The following is a 25,008-nucleotide window of genomic DNA, read 5'->3' on the forward strand; positions in this document are numbered from 1 at the left end:
AGAAGGACAACCATCTCTGCAGCACTCCACCAATCAGGTCTTTATGGTAGAGTGGCCAGACGGAAGCCACTCCTCAGTAAAAGGCACATGACAGCCCGCTTGGAGTTTGCCAAAAGGCACCTAAAGGACTCTCAGACCATGAGAAACAAGATTCTCTGGTCTGATGAAACCAAGATTGAACTCTTTGGCCTGATTGCCAAGCGTCATGTCTGGAGGAAACCAGGCACCGCTCATCACCTGGCCAATGCCATCCCTACGGTGGAGCGTGGTGGTGGCAGCATCATGCTGTGGGGATGTTTTCAGCGGCAGGGACTGGGAGACTAGTCAGTATTGAGGGAAAGATGAATGGAGCAAAGTACAGAGAGATCCTTGATGAAAACCTGCTCCAGAGCGCTCAAGACCTCAGACTGGGGCGACGGTTCACCTTCCAACAGGACAACGACCCTAAGCGCACAGCCAAGACAATGCAGGAGTGGCTTCGGGACAAGTCTCTGAATGTCCTTGAGTGCCCCAGCCAGAGCCCGGACTTGAACCCGATCGAACATCTCTGGAGAGACCTGAAAATAGCTGTGTAGTCCCCATCCAACCTGACAGAGCTTTAGAGGATCTGCAGAGAAGAATGGGAGAAACTCCCCAAATACAGATGTGCCAAGCTTGTAGCGTCATACCCAAGAAGATTATAGGCTGTAATCGCTGCCAAAGGTGCTTCAAGAAAGTACTGAGTAAAGGGTCTGAATACTTATGTGAATGTTATATTTCAGTTTGTTATGGGGTATTGTGTGTAGATTGATGAGGGGGGGCAGTTTAACCCATTTTAGAATAAGGCTGTAACGTAACAAAATGTGGAAAAGGTGAAGGGGTCTGAATACTTTCCCGAATTCACTATATGTTGGATCTAGTTTAAAAGTGTATATACCAATTTCTTAAGCCCTGTGTATAACTAACTAATTTATTACAATACAAATGCCTACTTTGGTTGAGCTTTATCTCAATAGATTTCCACCCATAGGCTTAAATAGAAAGGCCACTATTATGGCCATGGGAACACCTGAGTCCGCCAGCCAGTATGACTGTAGTTACATGGAAAGAAGTGTGGTATGTTTCATCATGAACATTCATTCATAAAGCGGTAGAGGAAATATCTGACAGATTAGTCAACATTTCCTGAAGAGTGGGGCAGGGCCCTGTATAGTTCCTTGGCAGACGTCCACTTTCCTGGAGCACTTTAATGTTGACCTCAAGGTACCGCTGCAGTTTGCTGGACTGCTCTCTTCCTGTCACCAAGCCTCCTGTTAGGGAGAGGTCAACCTTCACAGTTATGATGATATAAGTACTGCCAAGCATGTAGAGACCGTTTCAAGTATGGAAGGGACACCTGCTAGATAGGACTTGGACATCCATTTGCTCTAACTATCAAATAATAGAATTACAGAATATAACATAACAGACTAGACCATAACATAATATAATATATTACAGAATATAACATAACAGACTAGACCAGAATATAATATATTTAGAATATAATACAATTTAATAGAAATACAGTAGAATAGAACAAAAGTTACAAGAAATTAACAAACAGGCAGAAAGACCTTTAATAGCCATTAAAGATGACGCTCTACATTCAGGCAGTGGGCTGTTGATCTTGTGTCAACGACACACAGGGACACTACTAATTTCACATGGAACAACGTGGTTTAGGTTGTGGCCTTGCTCACGTTCCACCGCTAGGGGGGGTACTGTTTGCTAATGTTTCCACCCCTCTTGAAGTGTGGTCCCGTCCCGTGACTAATTTCATTTGAACTTGCAGCACGAACGTCTTGATGTTTCCTGTTTCGAGCTACCACTTCACTGAAGCTCCGAGTGGATGGTAGAAAGTACAGGCTTTACCTTTGAGTACGTTTCCCCCTAAATAGTTGAGTCAAACTCACCGGATCTTGTCCTCGTTTTTTACTGACACATTCCTTTGCCTTCAGCGCGACACGTCATTGGAGTTAGTCGGAGGTATGTTTACGCGTATATTTTTCTGTACTTTTGTCGTACAGGATGTATTTTCAACTCACCGCTTATCATTGCCTTCAATATCTTTGTGCCATCTACAGCCCTAAAACTGTTAAATGGTGTCATTACGTAACTTTTTCTTCAGTTAGAACTGTCTGTTCGGTAACTGAAAGTAACGGCAACTTCCAGGACCCGGTTTCCAAAAAGCATCGTTATGCTAAGTTCTTGAGATGCTTTTGGGAAAACGAGCCCAGCTCTGTCTGTCTTTAGCTAAAGTTTTTCTACTAACAAACTCATTTTTGTTATTATCCTGGTGCATAAATTACGCTGTTTCTGTTGCAAACAGTTTCGTGAACGAAACGGGGAGGGACCTACCAAAACTCTGCAACTGTTTGGACTAATGATTACACCCCTGTTCTTTCCTATCTGTCTGTCTGTTCATGGAACATCCTCATGTTTGAGTTAACTTACTTTCCACAGCAAATTAGTCAATGTGAAGACATCTGGGTGAACTTTCCCACTTGTGTAATTTTAAGTCAGTGTTCCCTGTTGAGAGTGAGACTTCAGTCTTGTTATGATGGGACTGTATGTCTAGATACAGTAGTACATTAACTGTAGGCTAAAATGTAACAGCTAGGTCGGCTATAGCAGGAATGTGCAATTCATGCATTTACTGGGCTGTGTCTTATGTCTGTGGTTTAGCAACTGGACTGTCTAATTCTCTCAATGCAGCCATAGTTATACTAACAGCTTTTGTCTTACCAGTTTTACCATTGGGCTATAATGGCTTATTTCCCCTCAAAGTTATAAAAACAAGTTGCTTTTCTCAACTGTAACAAAAAAAAACAGTTTTCCCTGGTGGTGTTGTATCTCCCTGGTCTATGTGAAACAAGAAAACCAACCAACCATAACAGTAAGCTTCAGTAAGCTACAACATTACATTGAATGGGGGTGGCTCATGCAGGAAACACACCCTAAAATAACTGGTGTGTGGTAGATCCACCAGTCTCAATCCACCAATGTCGGTTATAGATTTTCAGAGACATTCTTAATTCAACTTTTCGGCCTATTTGCATATTTAAATTCTCCAGCGTTCAAATAGTTTTACTCATCAAGTTCTGTTCTGTTAGTTTTCAGTGGTGCTGTTTACAGCCATAATTCCCAATCCTGAGAAGTAGAGCTGTAGGAGACATAATGTGAGTGTGTCTGTGTGTATTATGGTATTTGGTTCATCCGCCGGCTGTGACCAGCCAGCCAGTGTTTGTTAACGGTGGAGGACTGAGGCGTCTGGACTGCTGGTTAGGCATTAGTCTGATTAATAAGGCTGTAATACACAATTCATTGGTATATACAGCCTGAAACTAATGCCTGCAAAATTGTGTAAATGTTCCCTACAAGCCAGAATGTTGAATAAAATGACATTTAAACTTAATCGACAGGTTGTCTGTGTGGTTTGTCCTTCAGCTGCTTGAAATTTGAGACTAAATATCCATAGGAAAGTATTTGTTTACCCAACTTTTTAGAGAGGGTTTTGTTCGCCCCAGGTAAAGTTAGTTTTATATTGGATATTCGGTTAACTTTACCTCCTGCGTGAGCCACCCTCCCATTCAATGTAATGTTGTAGCTTACTGAAGCTTACTGTTATGGTTGGTTGATTTTTTTTTCCAGATAGACCAGGGATCCTAGATGGCAAACAGGAAATACAATACCAGTTTAAATGTAATTTTATTCAACATTCTGGAACATTTACACGATTTTGCAGGCATTCGTTTCAGGCTGTATATACCAATGAATTGTGTATTACAGCCTGATTATTCAGACTAGTTAGGCACATGCTAGGCTAGTCTCACACTTCCCTTTTTTAGAGAGAAACCTTTGTCATGATCAATTCCTTCCAGGGAGGATGTTTGTCTATTGTAGGCCTCCTGTAGCTCAGTTGGTAGAGCATGGCGCTTGCAACGCCAGGGTTGTGGGTTCGATTCCCACGGGGGGCCAGTATGAAAAATTTATGCACTCACTAACTGTAAGTCGCTCTGGATAAGAGCGTCTGCTAAATGACTAAAATGTAAATGTAGTGTCTCTGTGCTAATTTATAGCCCACAGGCTAACAGTAGACAGCCCTTTAGAAATAATCCATACAGTTGCATAACAAATAGCCTAGATCTCTCACCAATTAAGCAACACATAGGCCTGTCTGTAAAAAATACTATGGATAAAGCTCAGTAAAGCCAAGTGCCTATTTCCATGGCTATCCTTTCATACCAGCAGAGAAGAGGACACCCCTGTTTAGGTAGGCTATGTTCCTCAATGCCTACAGCAGTTTACTGACTGGGTTCATGTCACGCCTGGTTGCTCTTTCACTTCTGTTTAGGAAGAATTTCCTGACCTTGAGGTCTAACTGCTGACAAGACACAGCGTGCTGCTGAGACTCTCCTACAAATGATGCTGTTCAGATCGTTCAACATCCAGAGGATGTCCAGAAGGCAAGGATGTGTGTGTTTGAACAAACCAGGAAGAGGAATGGCTATTTCTGATAGTAACATATTTGAGCTTGTCAGCACAACTTAATTCAAGCTCAGTGTTGTAACTAAGCGTACAACATCTGGTGATCGGCAGTGAATGTTTTTGTTGTCGAATGTGAGGATTCATTTTCTGTTTGATGTATTTATTTAGTGACCTAAACCCCCTGAACCCAAATTTGGGCTAAAGTCTACTTTCCCCTTATGTGATTGTTCATGTATATCACTGTAATCTTGTGATATGGGTTTGAGGTTGCGGATTCATCAGGAATTTATATTCTGCATTCCAAATGAAGGAATATGCTATAGATTAGACTGCTCGTAGTTTATTTATCTTTTGAACAAAAGTATTTCTGGAATGTTCAAAAGCAGATTCTGCCTCGTGACCCGCAGTCATTTTGCCAGGCTTGCATTGATCTGAATTTGAACTGAGTTTGGAACTGAAGATCCCTGCATTTGTGCATTCTAAGAGGCTTTCTCCCTTGATGTCTTTACTACTACGTGAGTCGAATTAGATCTCTCGACCCGGGACATTCAGTACAGCACAGTTAAAATAACTCTACCAGCATGTTCTAGCCTACACCGAGCACAGAATGCCAGGGTCTGAAAGAAACTACTTAACATGCTAGCTGACCTCACTCTGAAACAAAGGTCGAGTCACAGCGTCACACCACCAAACAAAGAGCTTTGTTGCTAACAAGAAAACAGACATGACGTAATCAGCATATAAACGTTAACCAATTTGAACATGTAGAAAATACATTTGATTTGAGGTTGCATTTGTGATTTCTCCATATCGTTTCAAGGCTTCATTAGGCTATGATTGAGACTGATTAAATTCTGCTTTCTCAATAAGGTCTTCAAGGTGATTTCCATATAGGCTACTACTACCTCTGTAGTGAGTGGTCTCTACAATGGCCCCTCTTCCTGTCTTGGTGGTCCCACTAGGCAGCTTCCTAAAGGTCTCCTACTAGCCTGTGTGCCTCAAACTTCAAAGAGCCTGCGGAAGGTTATCTATAAATACCTCCAGCCCTCCACACTCTGACAGGAGCCAGGGAGAATGTCACAGACCCAGCATGTGTGTGGAGCGTGAGGGAGTGTGTGAGCTGTATGTGAGAAGAAGAGGAGAGGGAGGTCATGCAGCTCTGGGTCTGTCTATTGGGAGAGATGGAGAGAGGGGGTGATGAGAGGATGGGGGAGGAAGGGATTGTAGGCGATGTGAGGAGGAAAAGGAGGAGAGAAGGAGAGGTGGATAGTAGTGAAAATAGGGAGGTGAGATGAGATGGAGTGAGGTGGTGGATAATAATAATAATATGCCATTTAACAGACGCTTTTATCCAAAGCGACTTAGTCATGTGTGCATACATTTTTACGTATGGGTGGTCCCGGGGATCGAACCCACTACCCTGGCGTTACAAGCGCCATGCTCTACCAATTGAACTACAGAGGACCACAATAGTGAATAGTGAGGTATGAGGGAAAGAATTGAACAGGTCAGAGTGGCCGTATAGGCCAAGTGGAAAGTGAGAGACTAAAGGTGGGTGTAGCAGGGGGAGGCCCAGCAGGGTAGCCTAATGTCTGTCCGCCCAGGATGAGATGAGCCTGCTGTTGATGTTGCTGCTCACTGACCCCGGTGTGGTTTCTCCTCTGTCACGCTAGCAGCTAGAACCAACAACTCCCTCCACAACTGCTGAGGATCCATTTGACAGTGCTCTGCAATCAGCTCCACACAGGATCAATGTGTGGGGGCTAAGCTTGGTGTTTATTCAGGTTGTTGAAATGTTAAGAGGGTTGTAAGGTAGAAATGTAACATGATAGAGCAGGTATGCTCATTCTCTTATATGGAATGGAGAGCAGTATCCTTTCGATAGAGTACATTTCTATCTATAATCAACTCGCTCTCATCTCTTGTCCACAGCAGTGAACCAGGAGGGGGATGGTCCAGTCGTCCACGTGAGCTCTGTCAAGGACCGGACGCTGTGGAGGAGTGCTGAGGGGCTTGACCTCTGACCTAAGCTGTGACCTGTTAACCCTTAAACCTCTGAGCTCTGACCGCTCCAGCTCAGGATGGAGGAGCAGTCCAGCTGCCCCAATGTCAGCATTCCCTGCTACAACGAGCAGAGGGACAAGAAGAAGCGCTACACTGTGAGTAATGGGTATATAATACACTCCCAGTCGGTATTAGATAAAACGTTGCGGCTCCGCCCGCCGTGGGGGGGGGGAGAACAACCCGTGGTTACCTTGGTGACCACATTGTCTCACAGCAAAAACTTTAACTTTTTCAAACTCAATTTTCTTGTCTCCTTGTTTTAGTCAATTACAAAACTTAATTTAAGAAAATTACAAAATGTCTAAAGATTACTTTTCAACATTGCCTGCTCCCGAGCTTTCTCATTACTTAGACAAATTTAATATTGTAGGGCTTCCCTCATGTCCCTTTTCATGAAGGCGCTAGCAGCCATGTGAGTGCTAGCTAGCTAATGACTGGAACACTAAGCTAGCCAAGATCAACACAAACAGACTATACAGCTACAATAGTGAGTGGAGTTACAAATGGACTATACTAAACAAGTTAAATGTCTGACCTGTGATTAAATGTTTTCCACACACATAGCTACAGTAGGGAGAACAAGTATTTGATACACTGCCGATTTTGCAGGTTTTCCTACTTACAAAGCATGTAGAGGTTTGTAATTTTTATCATAGGTACACTTCAGCTGTGAGAGACGGAATCTAAAACAAAAATCCAGAAAATCACATTGTATAATTTTTAGGTAATTAATTTGCATTTTATTGCATGACATAAGTATTTGATACATCAGAAAAGCAGAACTTAATATTTGGTACAGAAACCTTTGTTTGCAATTACAGAGATCATACGTTTCCTGTAGGTCTTGACCAGGTTTGCACACACTGCAGCAGGGATTCTGGCCCACTCCTCCATACAGACTTTCTCCAGATCTTTCAGGTTTCGGGGCTGTTGCTGGGCAATACGGACTTTCAGCTCCCTCCAAAGATTTTCTATTGGGTTCAGGTCTGGAGACTGGCTAGGCCACTCCAGGACCTTGAGATGCTTCTTACGGAGACACTCCTTAGTTGCCCTGGCTGTGTGTTTCGGGTCGTTGTCATGCTGGAAGACCCAGCCACGACCCATCTTCAATGCTCTTACTGAAGGAAGGAGGTTGTTGGCCAAGATCTCGCGATACATGGCCCCATCCATCCTCCCCTCAATACGGTGCAGTCGTCCTGTCCCCTTTGCAGAAAAGCATCCCCAAATAATGATGTTTCCACCTCCATGCTTCACGGTTGGGATGGTGTTCTTGGGGTTGTACTCATCCTTCTTCTTCCTCCAAACACGGCAAGTGGAGTTTAGACCAAAAAGCTATATTTTTGTCTCATCAGACCACATGACCTTCTCCCATTCCTCCTCTGGATCATCCAGATGGTCATTGGCAAACTTCAGACGGGCCTGGACATGCGCTGGCTTGAGCAGAGGGACCTTGCGTGCGCTGCAGGATTTTAATCCATGACAGCGTAGTGTGTTACTAATGGTTTTCTTTGAGACTGTGGTCCCAGCTCTCTTCAGGTCATTGACCAGGTCCTGCAGAGTAGTTCTGGACTGATCCCTCACCTTCCTCATGATCATTGATGCCCCACGAGGTGAGATCTTGCATGGAGCCCCAGACCGAGGGTGATTGACCGTCATCTTGAACTTCTTCCATTTTCTAATAATTGCGCCAACAGTTGTTGCCTTCTCACCAAGCTGCTTGCCTATTGTCCTGTAGCCCATCCCAGCCTTGTGCAGGTCTACAATTGTATCCATGATGTCCTTACACAGCTCTCTGGTCTTGGCCATTGTGGAGAGGTTGGAGTCTGTTTGATTGAGTGTGTGGACAGGTGTCTTTTATACAGGTAACGAGTTCAAACAGGTGCAGTTAATACAGGTAATGAGTGGAGAACAGGAGGGCTTCTTAAATTAAAACTAACAGGTCTGTGAGAGCCGGAATTCTTACTGGTTGGTAGGTGATCAAATACTTATGTCATGCAATAAAATGCAAATTAATTACTTAAAAATCATACAATGTGATTTTCTGGATTTTTGTTTTAGATTCCGTCTCTCACAGTTGAAGTGTACCTATGATAAAAAATGACAGACCTCTACATGCTTTGTAAGTAGGAAACACTGCCGATTTTGCAGGTTATCAAATACTTGTTCTCCCCACTGTATGTGTAGCCTACTTGGACACTGGGTCCCCACAATTTTCCACTCTCCCACGCCGAATAGCCTGAAGCCACAGGGCTCTTCTCGCAGGCTTCATTTCCCTACGTGGGAGCATTGTGAACCGTAGGTCGGAATTTGTTTTTCCCAATTTGTGGGCGTGGTTGAGGGGAGTTCCTTCTTATGACGCAAGTTTTAAGCCTGTCGCATGCTTCCTAGTCAAAACAGTTCGCGCATATATTCGGACAAATTTGTGAAATTTTTGGTGTTGAGGCAAGTTGAAGTTCGGTAGCCGAAGTCTACGCCCCTTCGTTGGTGAACAGTACTACTCATAGTAGGAGTGGGAACTATGGACGGGATTCTTTAATGAAGTTTGTTGTCATTCAACGAGAGTCGACTATACACATTTTCACTTGAGAAAACTGCACCAAACATCTTAGTTAGATGTAAAATTGTGTGACTAAGACCTCTTCTGCAAAGATTTCTTGATTTATCTTAGATTCATTCTGACTATTTTGTTGCTACGGTGTTTCAAGAGGGACAAACAGTAATATTGCTGCTTTTTTTCTCGTTTTTTAAACGGAAGGTCTTTTAAGGGAGTATACGAGGCACAGACGTTCACTTCGCCTAGCCGAGTTCTGCTAGGAGCAAACCCAACCTAGTATGGGGACGCCTTTTAGTGTTGTGGCAACAGCTGTTCAACAGGCTGTATTGCAGACTGCATTATTACAGTATCTTTAGAAAGTAGGGAATCATGTCTTTTGTCTAGATTTATACCTAAATGTGTTTTCCCCCCACATTTGTCCAGGTTTACAAAGTGATGGTCAATGTAGGAAGACATGAGTGGTTTGTCTTCAGGCGATACGCAGAATTTGACAAGCTCTACAACACAGTAAGTGGAAGTGTTACTGTGTTATAAATACATGTTGTAATAAGACTGCAGGCTTCCTTTCTTACTAAACCTTTTCGTCAGATATCAGCTGGCTAAACTGGGCCAAGCTCGGTTTTTATGAAAACAGAATCCCTTATCTTATCAGAAGTTTTAACTTTGAAGGTCGTAGCTTTTTTTGAGACTCGAGGAGGTGAAAGCTGTGGAGCTGATGGCGTAAGACGTGTTAATGACATTTCACACATAATGTTATATCACACACTGTATTTAGACTACTGTGGATTTGTGTGTAGTTGACATTTAGAAAATGAGGTAATTAAACTCTCATGATTGGGGTAGAGATGGAGAGGCGTTTTTGGCCCCATTCTTATCTTTGATATAATCTGATTTGTCTCTTTTCTTTTTATGCAGTTGAGGAAACAGTTTCCATCTTTGAACTTGAAAATCCCAGCCAAGAGAATATTTGGGGACAACTTTGACCCAGGTACCATATTGATTAATCTATCGTTGTCTGGTAAAAGTACAGTACACTACCTGTAACAGTACTAGTGTTTTTAGTAGATCAGAATTCAGAATTCATGTCCCTCTGTTCTCCACTGTACTTCAGCCCAGTAATTTGTATGTACATATATACAGTGAGGGAAAAAATTATTTGATCCCCTGTTGATTTTGTACGTTTGCCCACCGACAAAGACATGATCAGTCTATAATTTTAATGGTAGGTTTATTTGAACAGTGAGAGACAGAATAACAACAAAAAAATCCAGAAAAACGCATGTCAAAAATGTTATATATTGATTTGCATTTTAATGAGGGAAATAAGTATTTGACCCCTCTGCAAAACATGACTTAGTACTTGGTGGCAAAACCCTTGTTGGCAACCACAGAGGTCAGATGTTTCTTGTAGTTGGCCACCAGGTTTGCACACATCTCAGGAGGGATTTTGTCCCACTCCTCTTTGCAGATCTTCTCCAAGTCATTAAGGTTTCGAGGCTGACGTTTGGCAACTCGAACCTTCAGCTCCCTCCACAGATTTTCTATGGGATTAAGGTCTGGAGACTGGCTAGGCCACTCCAGGACCTTAATTTGCTTCTTCTTGAGCCACTCCTTTGTTGCCTTGGCCGTGTGTTTTGGGTCATTGTCATGCTGGAATACCCATCCACGACCCATTTTCAATGCCCTGGCTGAGGGAAGGAGGTTCTCATCCAAGATTTGACGGTACATGGCCCCGTCCATCGTCCCTTTGATGCGGTGAAGTTCTCCTGTCCCCTTAGCAGAAAAACACCCCCAAAGCATAATGTTTCCACCTCCATGTTTGACTGTGGGGATGGTGTTCTTGGGGTCATAGGCAGCATTCCTCCTCCTCCAAACACGGCGAGTTGAGTTGATGCCAAAGAGCTCGATTTTGGTCTCATCTGACCACAACACTTTCACCCAGTTCTCCTCTGAATCATTCAGATGTTCTTTGGCAAACTTCAGACGGGCCTGTATATGTGCTTTCTTGAGCAGGGGGACCTTGCGGGCGCTGCAGGATTTTAGTCCTTCACGGCGTAGTGTGTTACCAATTGTTTTCTTGGTGACTATGGTCCCAGCTGCCTTGAGATCATTGGACAAGATCCTCCCGTGTAGTTCTGGGCTGATTCCTCACCGTTCTCATGATCATTGCAACTCCACGAGGTGAGATCTTGCATGGAGCCCCAGGCTGAGGGAGATTGACAGTTATTTTGTGTTTCTTCCATTTGCGAATAATGGTCTTGTAGCCCATTCCAGCCTTGTGTAGGTCTACAATCTTGTCCCTGACATCCTTGGAGAGCTCTTTGGTCTTGGCCATGGTGGAGAGTTTGGAATCTGATTGATTGATTGCTTCTGTGGACAGGTGTCTTTTTATACAGGTAACAAGCTGAGATTAGGAGCACTCCCTTTAAAAGTGTGCTCCTAATCTCAGCTCGTTACCTGTATAAAAGACACCTGGGAGCCAGAAATCTTTCTGATTGAGAGGGGGTCAAATACTTATTTCCCTCATTAAAATGCAAATCAATATATAACATTTTTGACATGCGTTTTTCTGGATCTTTTTGTTGTTATTCTGTCTCTCACTGTTCAAATAAACCTACCATTAAAATTATAGACTGATCATTTCTTTGTCAGTGGGCAAACGTACAAAATCAGCAGGGGATCAAATACTTTTTTCCCTCACTGTACATATGACAAACTGGATTATGGATGGTATGAAACTAGAGCAGAACAACTAAGTGATTTTGCATCATATTTGCTTGTGTGCTTCCATTTCCATTGTCTTTCATTTGTGAATACAGGGTCAATATTAAATATACGATTTATATTTCCATTTCCATTTATTTTATTAGAGTTTATCAAGCAAAGAAGAACAGGTTTACATGAGTTCATTCAGAGACTGGTCTCACATCCTCAGCTCAGCAACCAGTAAGTATTCTACAACTGACTTTATGGTACATTTATTTTTAGAAAATAGCCAGATTATTGTGCTGTACTCAGATAGTTTGACATATCGATCTGTATCCCTTTATGCAAGTGTGAAGCCCCTTATACAAGTAGGAAGTTACCCCTAGAAACTGATCCAAGGTCAGTTTTGTTTTTTCTCCCCTAATGGGTATGGTTAGGATCTAGGGATGATAAGCTGATCCTAGATCTGTGACAAAGGGAGCATATGTAACCCTGTTTTATGGCGGTATCTCCTGATCCAGTTATATTTAACATGGAGTCTAAAAGCAGTGCACTTCTAACAGCAGTGCCTTTGTCTGTCAAACCCCTAACATGTGACCTCTCTCGCCAACTATCTGATAGGCCTGATGTCAGAGCATTCCTGCAGATGGACAAATCTCAAAACTTCTCAGACGCATCAGAAGACGAAGATGACAAGGTAGGTGATGACAGACAGTATGATGTCTGAGGGAAGGAGATATGACTGTTTCATAGATTGAGCGGTCATGTCTTTCAACTGAAGAAATGTCACATATTTCCTAGAGGTTGCGTTGAATAACATCTCTGCTCTGATACAGCACAAATAAATACTTGAAGTATTGGATATTCTATTTTCAATGTGTGATCATTGATTGCATTATACAACAGTAATAATGCAGCAGATGCATGTATTGCATTATCAGCATTGTCATTCTGTACAGTATGTGTGGTTCAAACCCCTTGAGACTTCCTGGTAGAATAAAGGTTTAGATCCTATGGCCTCACTTTTTAACCTGCATTAAACCTGCGTTTTTAACTTAGATAATCTGTTCTCTCTCTGGTTTACAGAACAGCTCTACCTCCAGAAATATTAACCTGGGATCGTCTGGAAATCCACAGTAGGTTACATACACAGTCTTGCGTTGAATTGAGGCCTGCAGATATTTCTGTTTTACCTGTGTAAATTTGTGTGCTTTCTGGATGTCTTTTTCTTCTAAGTACCTTTGCAGGCCTTGTCATAGCCATTCATTTGTCCTAAAAATATATTTCTAGACACTTTCACTTTTTTTTTTTTGCCAACCTTTTTTGTTTTCCACATTTCAGTGCAAAGCCCACAGACTTTGACTTTCTTAAAGTCATCGGAAAGGGGAGCTTTGGAAAGGTATGTGATTATGTATAAAACAGTATATGTACGTTACGTAGGGTTGCAAAATTCCGGGAACTTTCAATACATTTCCTGGTTTTCCAGAAATCCTAGTTGGAGGATTCTGGAATTCCTGCTTATTCCCTCCTGATTCCGGAATCCTCCAACTGGGATTTCAGAAAAACCAAGGAATTTATTGAAAGTTTTGCAACCCTAATATTACAGCCCTTTTGAATGTCTTGGGCACACTTGTCAAGCTCACTCCACAGAGGGCCGAGTGTCTGCGGGTTTTCGCTCCTCCCTTGGACTTGATTGATGAATTAAGGTCACTAATTAGTAAGGAACTCTCCTCACCTGGGGCCTCATGTACAAAGACTTGCGTTGAATTCATACTAAAACATTGCGTACGGACAAAGCCATAAATGTGCGTACGCACCAAAAAAATCTGATGTATGAATCTCTGCGTACGCAGCATTCCACATACATTCTCTTTGTACATCCCAATCAACGCGAAATTGAGCGCACATGCACGAGCACCACACCACACCCTGTCTCCTCCCTCAATTAAATCAATTTAAATATGGTAATTAGTCCAATTTGGCAAAAGAAACCTGCAAGAACATGGCTAAAGCAAGCAAGAAACGAAATTTCACTGAAAACGAATTAGAGGTGCTACTATCAGAGGTAGAAACAAGAAAAAATATTTTATTTGGAAATCTGTCCTCTGGAATTAATAACAAAAGAAAGAAAAAAGAGTGGCCGAGTTTGTCTGATGCTGTCAACGCGGTGGGATCTGAGAGTCGCACCGTAAATGAACTGAAGAAGAAATGGTCAGACATAAAGGTGGAAGTTAAGCGGAGAACTGCTGCGCACCGACAAAGTGTGGGCAGAACAGGCGGTGGTACAGGGACCGATGAACTTGCACCCTTTGATCAGAGAGTTGCCTCTATTGTAGGAGACACGTTAATCTCTGGAATCGTATCCGCTGATGTAGGAGACTCGGATATACTACAGGACTGCCAGCAAGGTGACTCAGATTTATTTCCTTAACTTTGATATACATAGCCAGCCACCGTTTAATTTTAAAATGCATGCAATATAGCAAAAGGTACACCAGAGATTTCACGTATCCACTGCTTTTATTGCAAATGCGTGTACCCATTAATAAGGAACAGACTCAAATTACTGTTAAGATGTGCCTGTGTTTAATTGGACTTAGGAACCGCAGGAACGTCCACTGGCACGCACTCAGAGTCCGCACCACCTGAGCAGCCAGAGCCCATTCAGTCCAGCGTCTCCCGTGTCTCTAATGTTCCCCCCAGTGCTGAAGCCTGTCCATCTGGCCGTGTCTTGACGCATGCTGTTCTGGAGTCACAACAACAAATTGTTAGGGCCATTGAAGAAATGAACAGTCACCTTAAAAATGTCACTGACGCACTCACAGAAATAAGCCATTCATTAAAAGAATTGGTCAAAAAATGAACTTTGTGTCTGAGTACCATTTATATTGTCGCAATTACACGTTGACGGGCCTGAATGGCTTGTTGATTGTGCTGCACATATACTGGTCCTGGGTCAGGGTCATCTGGCGGTGCCCCCACCTCACCAAGGGGTATGCCATGCCTGTGCGCGACATTGTGCAGCACTCCACAGGCCAGTATGATGCGGCAAACCTTGTCAGGGCGGTATAACAGCATCCCCCGGTCCTGTCAAGGCAGCGCCACCGACATTTCAGCTGCCCAATCGCCCGCTCCACAACTGACCGAGTGCGGGAATGGGCATCATTGTATCTGCGCTCTCGGTCAGTTTGTGGGTTGGTGAGGGGGTTAACAGCCACGTCTTTAGTGGATAACCACTGTCTCCTGATGGGCAGTAATAATAATTACAGACACAAACATTTTACTTTTAGATAGAACCATACATTTAAATGCATAACTTACCAAGTAGCCACCCATCGCGCACCCTGCCAGCTTGGAGTCTCATCCCAACCATGCTGTTTGTAAGGATATATGAATCATGGGTTGACCCAGGCCACCTTGCCACAATATTTGTTAGGCGCATTTGTGCATCACATATAATCTGCACATTTATTGAATGGAAATGTTTCCGATTCACATATGCAAATTCGTCTTCAGATGGCGCCTTTATAGCAATATGTGTGCAGTCGATCGCTCCGATTACATTAGGAAAACCGGCTATCGCTGCAAATTGCGCTTTGATGTTTGGCTGGTCACCTGCATCGTATGGGAACGTTATATACCTGGTAGACAAGCGGGATGATGCCGTCCCATACAGGTGGCATTGCACGGCTCAAACACGACTGGCTTATTCCTGAGCGGTCTGCCAGTTCTCTTTGGAAAGAACCGGTTGCTAGGAAACCAAGTGTAGTAAGCACCTGTAAAGGAACGGGTAATGCGTGGCTCCTCACTGTCTCTCTTTCCAAATTCGGACCCAACTCAGCGCAGAGCTCCAAGAGTATAGCCCTTGGAAATCTGAAACGGCTGATGAGCCAGTCATCGTCGTGGGCCAGAAAATCACCGTGGTCCCTAAAAACTCGTTCTCTCCGGATTTGTCCATTGAAAATGTCTTCTAATAAAGCCAAAGCTGCCATTGCTAGACGGGTTGTATCAATTTTCACATCCTTTATATATGTTCTTACTTAATTGCATAATTAATAGAATATTCTAATAAGACTCGTGTGACAATAATATGGCAAATCATTTATCAATTACAAATTATAAGCAATATCTGGCAGGTGCGATAGAACAGTTCGTAGTGTAATGTTTGCCACTTCACTTTATTGCCTCTATGAGTCGCCAACGGACAAACATCACAAAAATGTACGTACGCCAGGCCTGAAGTTTACGTGGAAGAACGCACATTCTTACGTTAATTTCACTGTTAGTACATCTGACCGTGAACGTGAAAGCTGGCGTACGCCGTGTTTTCGTGCGTACGCAAGATTGATACATGAGGCCCCTGGTTGTCTAGGTCTTAGGAAAAACCAAAAACCAGCAGACACTAGACCCTCCATGGAATGAGTTTGACACCCCTGGTCTTGGGTCTTGAAGTAGGTCACTCAAAAGAGAAACTCATAGCAACACAAACAATGAATATTGAAACAATCAGGTATTTAGTTTAGTCTTTCCAGTGTGGTAACAAAAACAGTTTTACTACTTTGTCTATTATTAGATACCCTTTCTATTTGGGAAGTGATAGTCTTACAGTTCTGGATTTTCACTGCCTCATTGTTGGTACTGTATTGTCCCTGCTGTGGTAACTGGGGGGTTTAACAGCGAGTCCACCATGCCTTCTCTTCTCGCCCATGTGAAGGTTCTCCTTGCAAAACGGAAACTGGACGGGAAGTATTATGCAATCAAGGTCCTGCAGAAAAGGGTAATCCTCAACAGGAGAGAGGTAATTTATTCTAAAGTACTATTGAATTGGAAATGTTTCTTATTCTGTTTCTCGATGTTGGGTACGTTATCCCCAATAATACAATGTTTCCTGTTTCCACCAGCAAAAACACATCATGGCGGAGCGCAATGTGCTACTGAAGAACATGAAACACCCCTTCCTGGTCGGCTTGCATTATTCTTTCCAGACGACAGACAAGTTGTACTTCGTCTTGGATTTTGTCAACGGGGGAGAAGTGAGTAGTTTCACTTTTCTAAATAATAGACACACAGTGTTGAGTCATTGAGGTCAAAACACAGGAAACCTGCTAAAAAAGTCCCCTGGGATACGACCCCTGACCTGAGGGCAAGGACCCTTATAAACTTTGGGTCCGGTTCCACAGACCCAGATTCAATAGAATTTACATTGAAAGTTTATAGCCAGTTTATACACTATCCAAACAGAATCTTCTGCGATCCACTCCCAACCCACCATTTGAGAAGCACTGGTTTAAGCTATACAGGTTTAAGCTATACAGGTTTAAGCTATACAGGTTTAAGCTATACAGGTTTAAGCTATACAGGTTTAAGCTATACAGTAGGTGTTGATAAACTCATTCATTTTGAAGCTCAACGCCTCCTTTTCAATAAAAGGAACTGTGCAGTTGGCGAGAGCTGAATTTCCACATTTGAATAAACGCATCCTGACCACTAGTGCAGCGTTTGCCAATGTAACTCTTATAAAAATATTTATTAGTATTTATATACATTCCATTCTGGGACTGTCAAAAAGAGCCAAAACCAAGAGTGGTTCAGACAGGATATTGAAGGTTTGTATTGTTTCTCTAACTTTGGTATAATGTCCAGTCTGTAAAAATATTTTGACAGTATTAAAATATTACAGATATTTTTACAAAAAAGCTACAGAGGTCTATGGATATTCCAGATCTGAAGGCTATGTGCTTTAGCTAACGTCTCTGATTATCATTGTCATCAGTATGTGCTTTAGCTGGGGGGGGCTATGCTAGATATCTCCTCCTGATTCTGAGAACATGCAGTCCAGGTAGCTACACGTTTTGTTTTTCCAGGGAGCAGAGGCTAATCTCGTAGCTCATGTCATGTTGATGCTAGTACTCAGGCACTCAGTTAATCCCCACAACGTGCTGCTTGAGTCAATTGTAATAGTGAAGTGGAATTTGCAGACAGGGCAGGAACTTTGACCCACGGCTCTGTGTCATGACTCAGCTACAATTGCTGTTAGCAACCTGGGCTAAATATTGTGGAAATATCACGTCATGTTCCTATTGTGTCCATTAGTTCACTATGTCCTTTGGAACTGTCTCACTGTCCTCTATCATTCCAGCTCTTCTTCCATCTTCAAAAAGAACAGACCTTTCCGGAACCCAGAGCCAAGTTCTACATCGCAGAAATGGCAAGCGCAATGGGCTATCTGCATTCTCTTAACATAGTTTACAGGTACGTGGATTGTGTGTTTGTGCGTATGTAACAATTTGTGTGTGGGCTTTGGCTCAACAGGCTAACAGACCCATGTTCAAATCCAGTTAGTGTTGCAAAGGCTGAATTGGATAAATGAGTCACCAATGTAGACAGGCTGCCTGGTTGTCATTGCTCTGGTACACCAGCGGGCTGCTGGAGGTCTGTAGTAGAGAATTCATGTTCTAAGGTTTCCTATGCTGTAAAACACTGTTTTCCACAATAACTATCCTGAATGAGAAATGCATGCAACACACATCCCCTTATCAATTAGTGGGAAAAGTCCCACTTCTAATGGCATCTCATGTGAAATTCCTGGAACTTTGTGAACATTTGAAGTGTTCCTATTTAAAGCCATCCGCTGTAGTAATTTTCATTAAGTCAAACGTCACTGCAGTCACGGTTGCAAGTGCAGAATCATACATTAACTGACATGTGAGGGCAATTTTCCCTTAACACGGGTGTATCCCCTTAACTCCTCATAAGACCTCAAGCCATTCACTCTGCCTGTGGTTTTAGTTTAGTGTAATGCTGGTTCTGTTACTCATGTACATTGTAATCAACTGGATCATGTCTGGATGCAAATCGCTAAGATTAAATAACCCCTCTGTTGCTCTTCAATTGGCCACTTTCCAGGAAGTAGTAAGATTATAGCCATTGTAATCCATTAAGCACAATTCTATTATCCAGTAACAGTGACTTTGGATAATGAATGTTCATGAGATTTCTTTTTTTTGTTTCACAGGGATTTGAAGCCAGAAAATATCCTTCTCGACTCTGAAGTAAGTGTGACATCCTAACTCGGTTTGCAGTTCATAAGTAGTGGGTTCTATGTGGAGTAGCTTAGGGCTGTATTCATTACAACCTACACTAGCAATACTTATGCAGTCTGTTTGTTTACAAACAGCTGTTCACATACAAATGTGTCTTGAAACTGGAAGCATCCTCCCATGGCTGTAGTCTACCTGGTATTTTTACATTACCCAAAATAATTCTGCAATTAAATTTAACCTCAGGTAAAAGTTTTACTTTAGTTTAGCCCTTACTAAGTGTTTCAGTGTTTACTACAAGTCATTGGAACACATTGTGAGAATATGAATGTATCAAACAAACCAATCCAACTAGTTATAGAGAAAGCAGGCATCTGTGGTGAAGCCTAATCCTTCACCAACTGACACATCTAGAACACATCTCTCACCAACGGCAGTGTCATTTTCTGTTTGTTTAGAAGAGAATGCTTGTGATTTGATTATGTTTTACTCGTGTTTCCTGACCGGCCTTATTGAGAAAGTGAGGAAATTCCACAATGACAATAGATGATTTAGGACTGACTGAGGATAATGGGCGGTCTGTGTGGCTAACAGTGTCTAAAATGTTCTGTCTCCCTTTCTTTAAAGGGACATATAGTTTTGACTGACTTCGGATTGTGCAAGGAAGGAATTTCCCAAGCCGAGACGACAAGCACATTTTGTGGGACACCCGAGGTAACATTGAGCATTTAGCAGGGTAGATTAATGCCACGTGCCCTTTTAGCTGGTGTTTTGTTCACATGACATATCACAATGTTAGTGTCAAATCACTACTAATTATTAACAAAGGAAATTGTTTGGAATGAAAATTGTTAAGAGGGAGGAATGAGGCCTCCCGAGTGGTGCAGCGGTCTAAGGCACTGCATCACAGTGTTGCGGCGTCACTACAGCCTGGGGTTTGATCCCAGGTGTGTCATTACCGGTCGTGACCGGGAGTCCCATAGGGAGGTGCACAATTGGCCCAGCGTCGTCCGGGTTAGGGGAGGGTTTGGCCGGGGGGGCTTTACTTGGCTCATCGCACTCTAGCGACTCCTTGTGGCGGGCCGGGCGCCTGCAGGCTGACTTCGGTCATCAGTTGAACGGTGTTTCCTCCGACACATTGGTGCAGCTGGCTTCCGGGTTAAGCGAGCGGGTGTTAAGAAGCAAGGCTTGGCGGGTCATGTTTCGGAGGACGCATGTCTCAACCTTCGCCTTTCCCAAGCCCGTTGGGGAGTTGCAGCGATGAGACAAGATCGTAATCACGAAAAAGGGGGTAAAAAAAAAAAAGGGGGAGGAATGAAAGTGGTTAATAATTTGACATGCCTGTCTCCATTTTAGGTGCCATATAAAGTTCTATGGATAGTATAAGCATGATTCATGTTTTCCAGGGCAGCGTATGTAATGTAAATGTAAGAACCTTTTAATGTCTAGAATAGGGTTGCAAAGCTACCAGTAATTTACCAAAGTCACCGGAATCTATGGCAATCTATAGTAACTCAGGTAATATATACTTGAATAACTTAATCTATTCATATATACTGTATTCATTTTCTATATCTGTGTCCATATTGTCCATGAGTTTCTAGTGGATAAAATATATGGTTCCAGAGAAAATAGCCTAGTTACATCTCTCACAAACAGCAGTTTCACTTTCAGTTTGTTTAGAAGAGAATGCTTGTGATTTGATTATGTTTTACTCATGTTTCCTGACCGGCCTTATTGAAAAAGTGAGGAAATTGTGAGTGGGCTACTCTGTCCAAAATTCCACAACGACAATAGATTCTTTAGTACTGACTGAGGATAATGGGCGGTCTGTGTGGCGGACAGTGTCTAAAATGTTACTAAACACTGGGATTCACTAAGTTGATGGTTTATATTTAGGATCATGTTTTATAGCTTTGTCATTCTGTTTTATTTGAAAATCCTCTTATTTGATTATTTTATATATCTTACATGTGATAAGGGCCAGAGATAATTACAGACACCTGTGATCATCAGAAGTACCCAAAAAGGCATCTTATAAAATACAAAAATATGAAAGTTACCAAAATCCTGGTAATTTACTTGTAGTTTATTTAGAACGTTTCTAGTAATATACCCTCCCTTTGCAACCCAAGTCTAGACCACTGTTCTGGATTGAGACTGAAAAGGCCTGTCAATGCTAATGTATTTAACTCTCTCCTCTCCCCAGTACCTAGCTCCAGAGGTCCTGAGGAAACAACCGTATGACAACACAGTGGACTGGTGGTGTCTGGGATCAGTGCTCTATGAAATGCTCTTTGGCCTGGTGAGTTACAGTAGTAGACATTGAAAACAGGAACAATATTTACTGTCAGAGTGCACCGTTGACATGCTGCCTGATCACGCACTGCCCTTCCACTAATACATCCATCTCCCCTCTGTCCCACAGCCTCCGTTCTATAGCAGAGACACCCATGAGATGTATGACAACATCCTTCACAAGCCCCTGATGATGCGTCCCGGAGCGTCCAACATGGCCTGGTCTCTCCTGCAGGCTCTACTGGAGAAGGACGGCACACACAGACTAGGCTCCAGAGATGACTTTGTGAGTGGTCATCATCACAGTCTCACAGCTGTGACTAGTGTATCGCTGTAGCTGATGGCATCTGACTCCCTCTGGTGGAGAAATATTGTCATGACAAGGAGTTGCGCAATAGCTGCAGTGTTTGTAAACTCAGTGTACTGTATATACATTTCTCCTGGGCAGATGGATTGCATTACACTACTTTCATCAGTATGAAATAAATATAATTTGCCTTGGTCGTTCTAGAACTGAAACATATCAATTATATTCTATTTTTTCAGAATGAGATCAAAGCTCACTACTTCTTCTCAGAGATCAATTGGGATGACCTGGAACAGAGGAAGGTTCCACCTCCATTCACTCCCAATGTGGTAAATGTTCTCAGGATTATATCTGATTCTGATCACACAGACATACACAGATGTGTAAGACACCAGACCACAGGCATGAATGAACTGAATGTTTTTTTCCTATTTCGCAGAATTCTCCTTATGACATCACAAATTTTGATCCAGAATTCACAGACGAGACTGTTACGAACTCTGTGTGCTATACTGAAGATTCCATAGTCAACGCCAGCGTGATGGAGGCTGACGATGCCTTCCTAGGTTTCTCGTATGCACCACCCTCAGACGACTCCTTTCTATGAAAGACTCGCTGTGAGGACCTGCCCCAGAGTTCTGTGAAATTGCCTTAACTCAGTGTTCTTCTATCATGGTCCTGTTGATCCACAGGGTATGCAGGCTTTTGTTCCAGCCCAGTAGAGCTTATCGATTAGTTTAATCATGTGTGTTAGTGCTGGGCTGGAACGAAAGCCTGCACACCCTGCTGGTCTCCAGGATCAGGACTGAAGAACACTGCCTTAACCTGTACTGATTCTTTTGAATAAAAGGGAATTCATATTGTGGATAAACCCGTTTTGAGAAAAGCTAAAGCGAGCAGAAGTTGTGATCAGACAGCACTTACGGATATGGTTTGGGCTGCAGAGTGTGTGTCAAGAAATCTTTATTTTTACCTAATTATATTTATATAACAGATTATATTTTAAAGAAATGTCGGACATCTTTCTTGACACGTATTGTTTGTTGATCCACATAAAGTGGAGTCAATGTTGGTCCTTTGTTTGAAGAAAAGATAAACATTCACAGTGTCTTCTTGTCAGGGTGGGATGGTTAAAACTAATCCCCAAAATAAAATCCAAGTTTAGAGACCCATACACAAAAATGTATGCATGCATGACTGTAAGTCGCTTTGGATAAAAGCATCTGCTAAGTGGCATATTATTATTATTATTATTAGAGCTAGAGTCCTTAATTAAAACAACACCAAAGCATTCTGCCCTCCACTTTTCGCTACAACGCTAAGGGATGCTGCTGGAAAAATGTAACCGCTCTCAAATTCATAGACAGCTATGGATACAAGGACTGACCATCCATGATATCAAATGTATAGTTTTAACCATGTTTTGAGGTTATACAGTGTTTGTTTACATTTACATTGTTTACGAACAATGGAATAAAACAAGCTTATATTTTGGGTTCTGATGGGGTATGACAGGTACACTAAGCTCATGAGGCATTCATTCGTCAATAATCAATGGGTATATACACTGAGTGTACAAAACATTAGGAACACCTGCTCTTTCCATGACAGACTGACCAGGTGAAAGCTATGATCCCTTATTGATGTCACTTGTTAAATATACTTCAATCAGTGTAGATGAAGGGGAGGAGACCGGTTAAAGAAGGACTTTTAGGCCTTGAGACAATTGAGACATGTACTGTAGTAGGTGCCAGGCGCACCGGTTTGAGTGTGTCAAGAACTGCAACGCTGCTGGGTTTTTCACGCTCAACAGTTTTCCGTGCAAGGATGGTCCACCACCCAAACGACATCCAGCCAACTTGACACAACTGTAGGAAGCGTTGGCATCAACCTGGGCCAGCATCCCTGTGGAATGCTTTCAACACCTTGTATTGTCCATGCCCTGACAAATTGTGGCTGTTCTGAGGGCAAAGGGGGGTGCAACTCAATATTAGGAAGGTGTTCCTAATGTTTTGTACACTCAGTGTATATCATTAATTTATAAGTATGTAGCAACTAAGGATTCTAGCTTTAACAGTTTAAGTGGGGAATGAAACTACTTCCTCAATCATTTCTGTTCCACTTTAAAAACAGACTGTGGCCATAATGAAATGACAGTGAACATGTAATTATATTCTCTCAGAAGAACAGCTGAAAGGAATTGTGTTTTGTCTCTTCTCTTTTTAAAAGATGGTTCATCTTAGTTCATTTATTTTTCTCAGTGGGGGAATACTTGAGAGGTCACTGAATAGAGTATTGTGTTGACAGAAGTCATTTCAGTTCATATTTTTATTTTGATCAAGTTTATAGACCTTTTCAGTGACTTTACCTTGCAAACAGATGCTGTGCCATCTGATTTATTTCTAGCTATGTTGGTTGCTTGCCTGTCTGTATTATAGCTTACATCTCTTAATCTTGCTTTAATTGACACTCAGATATTCCTTAGAAATCCTCAACCACCATCATTTTGGATTTTCACACAATTTCTAAGTAGTGAGTGTGGTCAACAGTCCTCATTGTTCAATACAATGCTTTAGATGAGAAGTACTGTACACAATAAAATAATGAAACAACAATGTTGTCTGTTTTAGGATGTACAGTGCATTCGGAAAGTATTCAGCCCCCTTGACTTTTTCAAAATGTTGTTACATTACAGCCTTATTCTAAAATTTATTAAATCAATTTTTACAGAAGTATTCAGACCCTTTGCTATGCAACTCGAAATTGAGCTCAGGTGCATCCTGTTTCCATTGATCATCCTTGAGATGTTTCTACAACTTGATTGGCGTCCACCTGTGGTAAATTCAATTGATTGGACATGATTTGGAAAGGCACACACCTGTCTTTATAAGGTCCCACAGTTGACAGTGCATGTCAGAGCAAAAACCAAGCCATGAGGTTGAAGGAATTGTCTGTAGAGCGCCGAGACAGGATTGTGTCGAGGCACAGATCTGGGGAAGGGTACCAAAAAATGTCTGCAGCATTGAAGGTCCCCAAGAACACAGTGGCCTCCATCATTCTTAAATGGAAGAAGTTTGGAACCACCAAGACTCTTCCTAGAGCTGGCCACCCGGCCAAACTGAGCAATCGGGGGAGAAGGGCCTTGGTCAGGGAGGTGACCAAGAACCCGATGGTCACTGAAAGAGCTCCAGATTTCCTCTGTGGAGATTGGAGAACTTCCAGAAGGACAACATCTCTGCAGCACTCCACCAATCAGGCCTTTATGGTAGAGTGGCCAGACGGAAGCCACTCCTCAGTAAAAGGCATATGACAGCCCGCTTAGAGTTTGCCAAAAGGCACTTAAGACTCTCAGACAATGAGAAACAAGATGCTCTGGTCTGATGAAACCAAAATTGAACTCTTTGGCCTGAATACCATGCGTCACATCTGGAGGAAACCTGGCACCATCCCTACGGTGAAGCATAGTGGTGGGAATTTTTTTCAGCGGCAGGGACTGGGAAACTGTTCGGATCGAGGGAAAGATGAATGGA

General features: G+C 42.5%; 1 protein-coding gene and 2 long non-coding RNA genes across 3 annotated transcripts; 2 read left to right on the forward strand and 1 right to left on the reverse strand.

Moving 5' to 3' along the window:
* Window positions 1-1,772: 1,772 nt before the first annotated feature.
* On the forward strand, window positions 1,773-22,877 carry LOC121549855 (serine/threonine-protein kinase Sgk3-like). The gene is made up of 17 exons (XM_041861798.1): window positions 1,773-2,007; window positions 6,442-6,668; window positions 9,551-9,634; window positions 10,043-10,115; window positions 11,998-12,073; window positions 12,455-12,530; window positions 12,920-12,969; window positions 13,175-13,232; window positions 16,548-16,631; window positions 16,735-16,866; window positions 17,973-18,085; window positions 18,849-18,885; window positions 19,501-19,587; window positions 21,083-21,178; window positions 21,302-21,457; window positions 21,718-21,807; window positions 21,918-22,877. The coding sequence occupies exons 2-17, from the start codon at window positions 6,591-6,593 to the stop codon at window positions 22,083-22,085; spliced, it is 1,458 nt and encodes a 485-aa protein (XP_041717732.1). The 5' UTR covers window positions 1,773-2,007; window positions 6,442-6,590; the 3' UTR covers window positions 22,086-22,877.
* LOC121549856 lies at window positions 13,574-14,697 on the forward strand. Its single transcript, XR_005996867.2, has 2 exons — window positions 13,574-14,241; window positions 14,434-14,697. It is a non-coding gene; the product is annotated as an uncharacterized LOC121549856 (long non-coding RNA).
* On the reverse strand, window positions 14,238-15,483 carry LOC123482491. The gene is made up of 2 exons (XR_006657756.1): window positions 15,155-15,483; window positions 14,238-15,076 (listed from the first exon to the last, which is right to left on the reverse strand). It is a non-coding gene; the product is annotated as an uncharacterized LOC123482491 (long non-coding RNA).
* Window positions 22,878-25,008: the final 2,131 nt, after the last annotated feature.

This window comes from Coregonus clupeaformis, chromosome 34, assembly GCF_020615455.1.
Source record: "Coregonus clupeaformis isolate EN_2021a chromosome 34, ASM2061545v1, whole genome shotgun sequence".
Classification (NCBI taxonomy): domain Eukaryota; kingdom Metazoa; phylum Chordata; class Actinopteri; order Salmoniformes; family Salmonidae; genus Coregonus; species Coregonus clupeaformis.